General features: G+C 35.6%; 1 protein-coding gene and 1 long non-coding RNA gene across 2 annotated transcripts in view; one reads left to right on the forward strand and one right to left on the reverse strand.

Moving 5' to 3' along the window:
• Positions 1-10,485: 10,485 nt before the first annotated feature.
• LOC107659034 (retinal rod rhodopsin-sensitive cGMP 3',5'-cyclic phosphodiesterase subunit delta-like) overlaps positions 10,486-14,458 on the forward strand; it is an 8,040-nt gene continuing 4,067 nt past the window's right edge. Inside the window, exon 1 of the mRNA XM_016447811.1 lies at positions 10,486-10,744. Within this exon, the coding sequence (XP_016303297.1) occupies positions 10,695-10,744 (50 nt within the window). The 5' untranslated portion in view covers positions 10,486-10,694. The remainder of the gene's footprint in view (positions 10,745-14,458) is intronic.
• LOC107659035 (uncharacterized) lies at positions 12,624-14,297 on the reverse strand. The gene is made up of 2 exons (XR_001630867.1): positions 13,913-14,297; positions 12,624-13,220 (listed from the first exon to the last, which is right to left on the reverse strand). It is a non-coding gene; the product is annotated as an uncharacterized LOC107659035 (long non-coding RNA).

A 14,458-nucleotide genomic window follows, 5' to 3' on the forward strand; every position in this document is an offset into this window, starting at 1 on the left:
TCAAAAGGATTTAATGATAACAATGGCATCATGCATTAAGGGATAATTCTTATATCTTTTTAAATAAATCTTTTCTTGTGTTGACCACAAATAGAAATATATATTTTTAGTATGTTGGTAATTAAGCAGTTTTGATTCCCAATGATTTCTATCAAAAGACATTTCTCATCTTTCATCTTTAGTCACGCAGGTCTGGAACGACATGTTGATATTGTTGAAGTGGGTTTTAAATTACATTAAAACCCCTAATCTCTAATACCTTGTGTAGTGAAAACCTACACTCTAAAAATGGGTTAAAACAACCCAATTTAGGTTGTTTTTATCCCAGTGGCTGGGTAAATATAGGACAGAACACATGCTAGGCTAAACTGACCCAGCAAGTTGGGTTATTTAACCCAGTATAATGGGTTGGTTTCATCAATTCATTTAGACAGTATATAGCTTTTTTTATATTTCACATAAATTAGTACTTATAGGTTAAGTTAAATCTCTAAATCTTTGTAAAATACATGACACACAACCACTAGTTTACAAATCCTTTACGTTCGAGGAGTAGAGTTTTTATTTAATAACGCAAATTTTTAACGCGTATACAATATTACATACATTTAAACTCGTTTAACTAACATTTTAGACGTAAATATAAACATTTACGAGCAAAAATCAACGGTCTCTGTTACACCGTTTCCGCCGTAACGGTGCTGGATCTCGTGCCGGAGCTGGGCTCGTGTTCGCCGGGGGAACTGCGAATCTTAGACCGCCACCCCGTGTTTCACTCATAGCCTATATACTCAATAGGCTAGCCGAAAGGTACTGTGATTGACTCCATAACCTGCCCATGAATAAACAGTGCACAGCTCTAAGAACACTTTTTAACGCCCAATGCAATTAGATTCAGCATTTTAGGAATAAATTAGTTATGTTATGCAGTCCATCAGATCAGACGTTTCCAGCACGCGAAAAGACAGACAGATGCAACACTCGTTGAGGTGACTGACATCGCGTCCTTGTACTTGTGTTCCAAAAAATAAAGCGTTACGATTAAATAAAACCAACGTATAACCTGTATTTTACCGAAGAAATTCACAAATTCGGCTACTCTCTCCTGAAGAGAATGGAAAAATCCCGCGCTCACTAACGCAACGGCTGGGTAAATCCACGGGTGAGGGTGGGGGAAGGGTGCTGACTCTGCCACTGGATAACACAAAAACTACCCAACACTGAAAGAAATTAAGAGTATACAGCCCAGCTTTTTTAGTGCAATGCAACAATTCAGTAAACCCAATCAAATTTGATTTGTCCAATTAATTTCTTGCATCTAGCTAGCAGCAACCCTTACGAAAAATAAGTTTATTCAAGTGTGCTATTAGTATACTTCTTTTAAACTAAAAATAGGAAAGTATACTTTTAGTCTACTTTTTATGTACTTCTCAGAAATGGGCTTTATGTACTTCTCAGAAATATACTTAAAATGACATTTAAGTATACTTGACTTATACTTAGAAAAAGTCTAAATACATTTTAGCTGTAACTGTGCTCCTAGAATCCGTGTTTTCATTGTTATACTGTAGGGGGCGCTAGTACACATCTTCTGTACAGAATTTCCAAAAAACACAAGTGAAGAAGAAACCGAAACAACAGCTGCTTCCACATGTATTCTAACACGATCATCAGACATAAAACAGCATCAAAACTGTGTAACGTTGATGTAATGTCGACCAATGAAGAGGTAATAATGACTGTCAAGCTTTGGGGTGTTGATCGACTCTATCTGCGTTTTGATTATCATTCTGAATCCAATTCATAGTCTTTTTTCAGCTTTTTGTTCAAAATGTTCTTTATTTCTTTATTTTTTATTTGTTGAAACTTATCCACATTCAAGTGTTTAAAAAAATAATGTATGAAGCTAGAATAAATGTTTTTTGTTTACAAGCAAGCAGATACCCTGTTCTTTTGATGTTTTGTATGTTCAGATATTCATGTAACAAAATATATTCAAATTAATACCTAAATAGGGACATAGTAGTATACTTCAAGTATGATGTAAAGTTCACTTAAAGAAAACTTACGAGTATACTTGCAGTATAAAACTACTAAACTAGTAGTTTACTGAGAATATACTTCAAAGTGTACTAAAAATTGTACTACAAGTATTTAATTAGTAAACTATCAGTATACCTATAAGTTCACTTTTAGTATAGTTGCAGTACAAACTAAACATTTTGATGTAAACTAGTTGTGTACTCAAAGTTTACTACTGTTATACTTAAAGTATACTTAAAAGTATACTTTTATATATTAGAAAGTGGGCCAATTTAGTCCCAAGGAGTATTGAAATAGTACACTTACAAGTATACTACTGATATTTGGATACTTACTACATAAAGTATACTTAAAAATATACTTGAACTTTACTTAAGTATACTTACTAAAATAAACTTGAAGTATACTACTTGTTGGTAAGGCAATGCACATTTGTATGCTAAATATGCTAACTTTATTTACTATATGCAACATGGTGTTTGCAACAGAAACTCTATTTTTGAAAAAGACATGAAATTAATGTTAATGTTGTGACCAAATGTTTTTTACATTAACTGAGCAAGAAGCAAAAACAATTTCGTGTGTGTGTGTGACTGTGATGTATTAACAATCATTAAAACCCACCAACTTCCTCTTCATTATTTGCCCATTATAGACAGATACTCATTTTCACAGAGGCTTTTCAGTGACCTTTATCAAAGCTATTGCTGAGAGTCTGAAGACATATGTTAAATACAGCAGCTCTCGAAGCTCAGTCCTGACTCTGCTGACCTTTTAATAAGAATGTGTTTGAAAACCCTCCAGCACTCATTTCTAGATGGCCTGTTCACCCATATTTGACAATAGCTTTGACTAGGAAATACTGTCCTTGTTCGTATGGATGATTTGATCCTTAAAATAACCTCATATTAACCCAGATGTGAGGTTGTCTGGCAAACAGTGTTCCTAGGCTGTCAAAGTAATGTTCAGAGCCATACCTCTCATTCACTGCTGATAAATTACCATGCCTGCGTTTGAAGTATAAAGGCATCAAAAGCAATCTGGGTGATTAAATTGCAAGGCTTAGAGGATGTGAAACACACACAAACAAAAACGTCTGAATGCTGAGGATGTGATCCAGAGCTATCTGTAATTCACACCAGCACCATGCATCTGTTTCTGTTATTTCCCACCAGGATCGGATACAGGCCCAGCAGCTGGCTGGAATTTGAACATAAAACAAACATTAGGTGGATTTTATTGCTGATAAAGCAGATTTTCAGATGCGTTTTCTCATCCAACCCTTCCACAGAAATTGTAGGTGCACACAGCCATTAAGAACGCTATTTGCATTAGTGGTTTCCTTATGGAAAAACCTTGCATTATGATAAAACGATGAATGTTGGCATATTTTCATTGTACAACAATGAAATGTGTTCACATTATTTATTTATACTCTAGTCATATTCTCTCATACAGAAATGTGTTTCCATTTTGACAACTTCATGGAGGCCTATTAAGACTCCTCTCTACTGCAAGAGCTAACATTAGAAGCAGATGCTAAATGTGGATGACTGGGTTCTTTGGGTTTTTAAAGCCATCCCCTTTGTGTAACAAAACATACAGACAGACAAAGCTTATCATTTTCAAACTGAAAATTCTAACACTAGCTCAACCTGGAGCATTCATGAATTCAAACTGTTCTGACTCAGTATACTTTTTCTTTTCTAAATGGTCTGCATAACAATTTCCTGTAATCAAACACTCTTAAATGCCATAGATTTTCTTTGAAAATTTCTGACTGTAACAGCATCTACAGTCTATTTTTCTATCTGTCTGTTACTTTTAAAGGCTTTTAAAACTTGAAGGCAAAGCTTGACACACTGTTATTGCTATGGGTGCACTGATGTTAATAATTTGACCGATATGTAGATATCATTATTTTACTAGATACCATTTTTTGGCCAATAAAAGGCTCATATTATAGTTTTTCTAAATTGCTTTAGCTAATTTTTCTTAGCATTCTTAACATTCTGTAGACTGTAAGTCTTGTTTTATGGGACATCACGTCTCTATGGTATGATGGCGTTTTAGTGCCACGTAAAAAAAAAAAAAGACAACTAAGATTACGAGATTAAAGTAGTAATGTTTTGAAAATAAAGTCAAAATTACGAGAATAAAGTTGAAATGTTTCAAGAATAAAGTCGAAATTACGAGAAGGCATGGAAAAAAACAGCCTAATTTAATGAAATGTCTCATTGTAATCGTAAAGATGATTGATTCACATGATGCTTAAACTGAGGCGAATACAGCAATCTGTCAAGCCACATTAAAGAGCTCGAAAAACACATTAAGACATATTGTTTGTATTTTGCTATAAAACTGACACAATTTAAAAGCTGAGACTTTGGAATTTCTCAGTGTTCCCAATTAGGGCCATTTGAACGCGCAATAGGCTGTACTCTCAAAATATAATAGCTTTAATTCTTGTAATTTTGACTTTATTCTCATAATTTTGACTTTATTCTTGAAATATTTTGACTTTATTCTCTGTATTTCGACTTTATTCTCTGTATTTCGACTTTATTCTCTGTATTTCGACTTCATTCTCGTAATTTCAACTTTATTCTCAAAATATTTCAACTTTATTCTCATAATATTTCAACTTTATTCTCGAAATATAATGACTTTAATCTTAGATTTTTGTTACAGTCAACAAAATGTAATGTATGTACACACAAACTGTTACTCATCCAAAACATTTATTTTATGATTCAAAACCTATAGTTTTTCACCATGGCAGTCAACCCTGTAAATATTTGTTATATATCATTTTTGTTTTAGTTTTTGTTGATAGTGTCTGTCAGTTGTGTCTCTCTTAATGCTGTTTTGTAAAAGCTTTTCTTTGAAATACTTAACTATTGTAACAATGTGTTACATATAAACAAAACATTCCATGTCACAGATATTAATGGAATCTACACGTCTGACAGATTTTGATAGTCGAAAGGATAATTTTGCATGTGATGGCTCACACAATTAAATAATGTTTAGAAGCCGTGAAGAGTATGACAGTTTCACTGAGAATCAACTCATCAGTTGTGATCAGCAAACCTCTTTTGCACACGTGTTTTAAAAAAATTCATTCAAGAATTGAGCCGAAGCAATTGGGAATAACTGTAATATTTTTGTATCTTTGTAAAGAAAAACTGTGAATTTAGGCAGCACAGTTTGCTTGAGAGCTCAATGTCACTGTAATGCTCAGTGAACATTGAACTAATAATTTCTTTCCATTGGCAGAATCAGGACTAATATACCAGCTAATGTTGTCTGAGCGACTGGAAACAATACAATAATTGTAACTGTAACACTGGATGGGACTTGCATGGGGAAAGAGGACAAAAATAGTTCTGATGAAAAATCAATGTGCCTGTTTTGATGAAAAAGCTTTCTGTTCTGATTAGTAACAGTTAGCTGCCTGACAAATGGGGGTTTTATCAATTTTACTGTTATCACAGTGGACATATCTAAATGTAAATCAGCAAATAACATTTCAGAGTTTCACAGATCAGATGCAATGCTCCATACTAGCAAATGTCTTGATGATAAAGTGGTAAAATACGATATGCTGAATGTGTGGATATGTCTGAAAGCTTTAATAGTTTCTCTGTTTCAGAGAAGTCTCTGTGGACACTAATCTATCTTGTTTTAGACTATAGCTGCATGCAATATGATTGGTCTTTGCTGCTCGATAACTCCAGGTAACGAGCTGTCTAATAGAGAAGTCACAGTCTGCTTATCTTCCAGCTGCAACACTCTCTTTTAATGAGCTTTACCTAATTTCCTGCCTTTTTTATGTGCTCTCCCATTTAGCCACTGCAAGCCCTTTTCACACACTCTATTTCCTGTTCAGCTCCATTTCCAGTCAACATTAGAGCTAATTCTAGCATTATTTCTCCCTGGAAGAGAGAAGTTTAAATGATAATGGATAATTTGGTCATTTTGTCGGCGATAACTAACCCAAATCGATATAATAAGTTGTGTGCTAAAGATACATAAAGGAAAAACTTTGAATTGTTGATGTGCACCTGGACCTTCTGCTCAGGATTCTGAGAGTCACAATGGACTCACACTGGCTGTGCGAGAGCTGTTATACAGCTCAAGCATTCCCTCATACAGTATATGAATAGACTTTATTCTCCATTCACTCAAAAAGAAAATGATTTCATGGGGTGAACAGCAAAAAGGCACACGTGTGGCCAAAAGCACTGAGTGCAATCGACTGGCTGATTTCTCATTAAAATCTCCATATTTCTTTGGTGTTTATCTAGGGCTGGACGATATGGCCTAAATTTATATCACGATATATTTCTTATATCTGAAAGCCAGTCATGGCAGTCAAAGAGTAGAACAGTTATGTTTAACTAGATTTTTGCTAGGGACTTCGGGTGGTTGCTAAGGTGTTTTATGTGAGGGCATTGCTTGGCAGTTGCTAAGGTTTTCTGAGTGGTTGCTAGGATGTTTTTTTGTGGTTGTGAGGGCATTGCTAGGCATTTTCTAGGGTCTTCTGTGTTATTAGGGTGGATGGATGTTTATTAGGGTGCTCTGGGTGCTTGCTAGGTAGTTGCTAGGGTGTTCAGGTTGGTTTCTATGTAGTTGCTAGGGTGTTCTTTATGGTGGTGATGTCATAGTCGTTTGGTAGGGTGTTCTGGGTGGTTGCTAAGTCATTGTTAAGGTGTTTTGTGTGGTTGTGAGGTCATAGCCATTTGTCTCAGTGTTCTGGGTGGTTGCTAAGTGGTTGTTAGGGTGTTCTGTATGGTTGTGAAGTCATAGTCGTTTGGCGGGGTGTTCTGGGTGGTTGCTAAATGGTTGTTAGGGTGTTATGTGTTGTTGTGAGGTCATAGTCATTTGGCAGGGTGTTCTGGGTGGTTGCTAAGTGATTGTTAGGGTGTTCTGTGTGGTTGTGAAGTCATAGTCATTTGGCGGGGTGTTAAGTGGTTGTTAGGGTGTTCTGTGTGGCTGTAAGGGTGTAGCCATTTGGCATGGTGTTCTGAGTGGTTACTAAATGGTTGTTTGGGTGTTCTGTGTGGTTGTGAGGTCATAGTCGTTTGGTAGTGTGTTCAGAGTGGTTGCTAAGTTGTTAGGGTGTTCTGTGTGGTTGTGAGGGCGTAGACATTTGGCGGGGTGTTCTGGGTGGTTGCTAAGTCATTGTTCGGGTGTTCTGTGTGGTTGTGAGGCCATAGTTGTTTGGTAGTGTCATTTGGTTCTGTGTTGTTGGGAGGTTATAGTCATTTGGTAGTGTGTTCTGGGGGTTGCTAAGTGGTTGTTAGGATGTTCTGTGTGGTTGAGGGGGTGTAGCCGTTTGGCAGGGCGTTCTGGGTGGTTGCTGAGTAGTTGCTAGGGTGTTCTGTGTGGCTGTCTATGCTGTTGTTATGTATGATTGCTAGACAGTTGTTGTGATGCAGTTACTTAGGTGTTTCTAGGTGCTCTGGATAGTTGCTAGGGTTTTCTGTCATCATAGGCAGATTCTAGGGTGGTTGCCAGGGTGTTGCCATGCTATTACTAGAGTGTTCTAAGTGGTTGCTCAGCAGATGTTAGAGTGTTGCTATGCAGTTGCTAAGACATTCTGTCTGGTTGCTTGGCGATAGCTAGGGTATTGCTTTGTACTTACTCAGGTATTTCTAGTATGTTCTGCAGTGGTTGTTACGATGTTCTGGGCAGTTGCTATAGTGTTCTGGGTGGTTGCTATGGTGTTCTGAATGGTAGCTAGTTGGTTGCTAGGGTGTCCTGGGTGCTTGCTGGATAGTTGCAGAAAGAGAGATAGATTCTCTTCAATCTTACATGTTTTAAAATAGGCCTATCCCAAAAGCAATTAAATTTTTTGATGTGATATGATTTTAAAGAGATTACCACACTAAACAACAGGGTGCAAAATATTGCAGTTTCCTGGGAACTGGTAATGCGATTTTTGTCTTTTGTCGAAATGATTTGAACAGCTGCAGCTCTGACATCATAAAACAGCATTACATGTGTGAGGCTGGATTCAGCACTGTCTTTTATGTAATGGCCTCACTGCTCTGAATTGTCACGATAACAACCACAAAAGCAACTCTCTGTTCAAAGAACTGGAATAACATAAAACTTTAAAATGAAGCGTATTTATTGAAAACAGCAGATGATGAAATTTACTGAATGTAATTCTTAAGAGTATTGCTTAAAAATAGATCAGTTAGTTCATGTAAATATGTAGTAGCTAAAACATGCCCTGCTTATTTTATATAAAGTGTATAGAGGTTGAAAGAGTGCTTAAGAAAATAGAGAGGTACTATGGGGTATATACGTCAGTAGGCCTGTCTTAATTTTTGTGAGCATTTTCATCATACCACCTTTGATATGAGACCTAATCATGCATTAAAGATGAGGTGAAAGGTGTAATTATTAACTGAACAGCTCAAGTCTAAGTTTGTCTCCTCTCTGGAAGAGTAATTTGAAGTGATGAGTTTGTGGCGTAGAGGATCTCTGCTCCTGTCTTTCATATGACATCATTCTCCATCACTGAGTCAACTGACACTGACCAGAACAACATTTGACACTTGACAGAATTTGAGTAACAGTACATTTAGCTCAATGTAAAGCTCAGTTGCTTGAAAAATAATAAAAATGTGAAAGTGTGTTTTCTGGCATAATGTCTCCTTGGAAGAGATTTCCTGTTTTTTTAACCTATTAATCAGGAACTTTATAGTGTTTGTGTAATATTTATGCCAGTTTGCAAGTCTAAGAACATGCATAGATCTCCTGTTTTAAATGCAGTGTACAGTGCTATTTGTGGTTGAGCAGTCTGACTGAAAGATGCAATGTCAAATTTAGTATTTGTAAGGGAAAAATGAAATCCATGCACAAGTATATTTCAAGTTGCTGGGAGAGGCAGAGACAGCTATTTATGTAATAGATTGCATGGGATTTTGCAGACCACTGCAGAGACATAAGATTTACTGTTAATATAAGGGCTTTCTCCTCCCAGTTTCTCATCCTTTCACTCTTGGCTGTGATATCTCTGAAATAGCAGAGCTGTGGTTGATGAAGGATTATATATCTCCATTGTAATATAGGCTGTAGAATATGTAGTTATTTTTTATTTGTTATTTTTTTGTGGCAATGTTAATGAATGATTAAGTGTCCATGAACTTTACTTCTATATTCTGTTACTTAATTACTTGTTTTTGTTTTTTTTTCAGTGCAAACTACTACTATGTGTAAGCTAAAATCATGTATTCATTTCAAATACATGTAATGAGTGGAATGAATAGGTGAACTTAATTAATGTCTTGAAAAGTTGGAGGTCAAGGCTCTGCAAAAGTGGTTATTTTCTTTGCTTGTATTATCGCACCATCCCCTGGCCACACTCTGCCATTACAGGTCCTCTGCATGAAATTAAACAATAAAATAAAATAAATAATAAAATATATTGTTTATAATAAATTTGTTTATCTTAATATAGGCTAAATTTCGTTCTTGTAGTGTAGTGCTGAGTAGAGCAGAGACATATGGAGAACTCTATACAGATCTCTGTGGTTTTTACATGACCACTCTTCAATCACAAGGAGAGCATTTTGAGACTAGTTCATAAATTGCACAAATATAGCCATCATTATTCCCTGTGCTGGTTTTTGCTTAGCCGCAGGGCTTCTTTTAGACATATAATTTGCAGACACAGAGCTTTCATTATATAGAAAACTGCTAAACTGCATTTATAGACTACATGAGAGAAACTATATATATATATATATATATATATATATTATTCATTTATTTATTTTTTGATGGAAAAAGAATTCATGAATTTACATAAAGTACCCTCTGCTCTACTCTGCACTACACTGAAGCACGCTGTTTACATTAGGATGAGCCTTTCTATTATAAAACATTATTATAATACATGTTATTAATGTTAATAATTTGAAAAATATAGCCTAACTTTTAGAAAATATAAATTTTATTTTATGTTATTTTTAAATCTATCGTAAAGTATACAACGGAGTACAAACAAAGATGGTTGACCCATATGCTCCAGCATCTTTTTGTCTGAACTAACTTACTTGGCATGTTTGTTAACTACAATGCGTGACATCAAAATATTTTACATAAAAAAGAGAACAATCTGTACGTACACTGGCCTCGTTTAAAGCCCACTGTCCATAAATAGACCGCTATTCATCTGAAATGTATTTATATGTTATCTCCTGAAGCGCCTTATTTATTCCATAGCAAATTATGTACAGATAACTTTTTGTCTCACACGCGCTTCCGTTCTGCTGCGTTCGAAGGACGTTTGAGGGGTTGCCATCGGTGACGCGTACCAACGCAACCAAACCCCGCCCTGGTTCTTGCATCTCCGCTACGATTGGCGCATTTAATCCAGGCCTTCGAAAACTCGCAAGATGATTGGTTGAACCAGCTATCAGTCTCCCACAAAAATCTATTTACAGTAGGTTGTGAGCGGATCAAGTGTATCCGTTCAGATTAAAGCTGGATCTCACTGTAACTAAAAGCTTTTTCGAAGTGGATTTTATGTAATTAACAAACTATTTTGTCCAATATTTATTAGCTATTCCTCGGCGGAACGTTTTTGTTCGTCTCCTTTCATCTGCTGAAGTTGAAGATCCAGGAAAAAGATGTCTTCGGATGAAGACAGAGTGAAGGAGATTATGAAGGGGTTTAAACTGTATCCTTAAGTGATGATGGGACAGATTAGCCTGTTAGCTACAAGCCTCAAACTCACACAACTTTGCATTATAGCTAGCTATGTTTATTCAGGTGTAAATCTGGATTGGGTAATTCATTTATCGGTTAGGAAACCAGGATTTCAGTATTATTGATGCTGTAAGAGATGCTGGTTAAATTACAGTTAGCAGGACAAACTGGGAGGTGAACTATTTTCATATTATGCTATGCTTTCTTAGTTATTATGTTCGATACTAGATTTCAGAAATAGGAATGCCTTTTATTTTAACAAACAAACTGGCTATATTTGCGTCTGTGATGTCAGACTGTCAGTCGGCTGATTCTGGACGTATTAACACTTTTAAACGTCCAGTTGAGTTTTTAAACGGCTTATGATTTCATCCTGTTACGTTTTTAGGCGGTATAACGTATATCAGCAGTTTGTTTGTTAGTGTGTGAATGAACAGATGGTGTAATTTCTCTAATCCAGATTACGTCTGTTATTCTATAAATTGTATAAATATGCTTGTTTTTGTTAATATGCATACCTAGTTACTGGCATATGAATTGACATTTACTAGCGGAGTTAATTATATTGAAGAAAGTCATTTCAAAGCAGTCTGGTAGTGCTTATAAGATTATAGGCACTTCCAGGTCAAATTCCCACTAAATTTGACATTTATTTGAGCATATCAGCATCAGTAACTAACTGGGGGATGTTGTTCTTTCCTTCAGATGAAAGTTTGGTTGATGTTCACATGGGCTTCGGGATATTATGAGACTGACAGGCACCTGATTCTTGGGATCAGGTGCATTAGACAGGTGAAATCTCCTCACACAGTTTGTGCCTGACATCACGATTACATAACATTGGCTAGTGTTTCTATAATAGGCTCTGTAAATCTGACAAGAATAATCACACTAGCACCAGAACGTTCTGATGGGGTGAAAATGGTCATGTCTGGAACATTTAGACTGCCCAGTCAGTCCTGATGTACACTGTTTTCCAAATATTTATTCAAGTAGACATGGGTCTACCCTGTGTGACCTTCTCTGGGAAAGCAAGGGTTTGTCTTACAGGCTGGTAATTCTTAAATCCTTGATTTGAAAGGACAGGGATTTGCTGCCTTATGCTCCTCACATCCAACTCTTTGCTGCTTTGTGGCAAAGCTGTGGAAAATGATTAAAACTTATTCAAATGTTTATCTTTCAGTGAAAGGTTTGTGGTCAATAGTGTTGATCGTCTGTAAGGAAATGTTTTGGATTTACACTATTGTTCAAACGTTTGGGGTCATGACATTTTTTTAAATAAATGTACACTTCTATTCAACAAAGCTACAAATTACAAACATTGTAATACAAATTACAAAGCAAAGTATTACATTTCTCAAAAGTGAAAGACATTCTATTTATCAAGAAGTCCTGAAGAAATGCATTTCAGTTTCTGGAAAAGTATTAAGCAGCACAGCTGTTTTCAACATTGATAATAATAAGAAATGTTTCTTTAACACCAAATCAGCATATTAGGATGATTTCTGAAGGATCATGTGACACTGAAGACTGGAATAATGGCTGCTCAAAATTCAAATGTTCAAATAAATGCAGCCTTGTTGAACATAAGAGATGTCTTTCAAAAACAAAACAAAAATCTTACCAACCCCTAACTTTTGAATGGTAGTGTATGTTAGAGTGTCTGGATAAAACATTCAGGTATCATTTTATATAGAATATTTAAACTGTATGCTGCAGTTGTTCATAGTAAATTGGAGAATGGGCTGGTATGCCATAGATGTCACTACCTATTTAGAAACATCTTTTTATGCATAATGTCTATTATTGCATTGGCCCTGAACATCATTTTAGAGCAGAGCTTTCTTTTCTTTTTTTTTACCAAATATGTGTCATCTTAGTAGCACAGCTCTTTATAGCAGCGTGAATCTGGTACAATGTACGGTAGTTACGCAGCACAGACCAATTTTCAAAGGCTATTTTATGCAATTTTATTTCCAGGCTTCATTATATTTGCCCTGTGTAGTTCTTTACCCTAGTGTGCCCCAGAGGTGACTACTGTGTGCAAAGCACCATCCCCTTGAGTGGCTACAAAAGAACAATGTGTTAAATAATGGAAAAGACTTGTATTATGTGCCAAATTATGTATTTAGATATTTTAAAGGTGTGTGGATTTTGTGTGCTTTCAAGGCTAGTTTTATGTTCCCCAGTTTTATGTACACAGGACTGTGTGTATTTTTGCTAAAGCTTTAGAACTAACATAGCCTTCACTGCCATAATTTTTAATAAGGCAAAATGTGATGCGTTTGATGTACTGATTTTTAAAAAAAATTTTTTTAACTATACACAGTTAGCTCTTTTGCATCAGTATCAACAGACTGGAAATGGCAACAGTATGCAACAATAGATGACTTTATAAAAATGAATGTGGCTTCCATGAAAGCATTGGCGCCGAAGGGACTAATTACCTCGACAGTGACAGTGTTTGTGAGTAAAAGGGTCTCTCCCCTGCGACTCTCAGTGTGCTCAGCAGGTGAGATCCCACAGACATCTGTCACCAATAGTCTCAAATGCAGTCGCCTGGTTCATCAGATACAGAGCCTGGCACTTTAAGGGAGTAGTTATTCATTTTTAGTGACTTCAGCTGTTAGCATGTAAATTCAGGGTGAAATATATCACAGGATATAGCACATAAAATTAATTGGAAATACGAGAATCTCTTAACCTTTCATAAAGTTAGAATTTGCCAAATTGATGTTTAAGCACATTCATATGAGTGTGTAACATCTAAAATGTAATTGTTGTTTTTTGCAGTCTATACATTGTGCATGAATATATTGGATCTATTCAGTAAAGGTCATTTTGAGAATGCTTCTGGTTATTTGAGTCTCAGGATTCATTTCAAGAATTTTAATGCCTCAGAATTGTTCAGTATAAATTTGAGTCTCCATAAGAATGAGTATAACATTATTATTATTATTATTATTATTATTATTAGAGCTGTCAAACAATTAATCGCATCCAAAATAAAAATTTTTTTACATAATATATGTGTGTATACTGTGTATATGTGTTATGTATATATAAATACAAACACATACATGTATATATTTAAGAAAAATATGTTGTTTATATATTAGGCGCCGAAGGGACTAATTACCTCGACAGTGACAGTGTTTGTGAGTAAAAGGGTCTCTCCCCTGCGACTCTCAGTGTGCTCAGCAGGTGAGATCCCACAGACATCTGTCACCAATAGTCTCAAATGCAGTCGCCTGGTTCATCAGATACAGAGCCTGGCACTTTAAGGGAGTAGTTATTCATTTTTAGTGACTTCAGCTGTTAGCATGTAAATTCAGGGTGAAATATATCACAGGATATAGCACATAAAATTAATTGGAAATACGAGAATCTCTTAACCTTTCATAAAGTTAGAATTTGCCAAATTGATGTTTAAGCACATTCATATGAGTGTGTAACATCTAAAATGTAATTGTTGTTTTTTGCAGTCTATACATTGTGCATGAATATATTGGATCTATTCAGTAAAGGTCATTTTGAGAATGCTTCTGGTTATTTGAGTCTCAGGATTCATTTCAAGAATTTTAATGCCTCAGAATTGTTCAGTATAAATTTGAGTCTCCATAAGAATGAGTATAACCAAATAATAATTATTATTAATAATAATAAATAATAATTTAAAAATAAT

The sequence above is a fragment of the Sinocyclocheilus anshuiensis genome, unplaced genomic scaffold (assembly GCF_001515605.1).
Source record: "Sinocyclocheilus anshuiensis isolate Anshui unplaced genomic scaffold, SAMN03320099.WGS_v1.1 scaffold311, whole genome shotgun sequence".
Taxonomy (NCBI): domain Eukaryota; kingdom Metazoa; phylum Chordata; class Actinopteri; order Cypriniformes; family Cyprinidae; genus Sinocyclocheilus; species Sinocyclocheilus anshuiensis.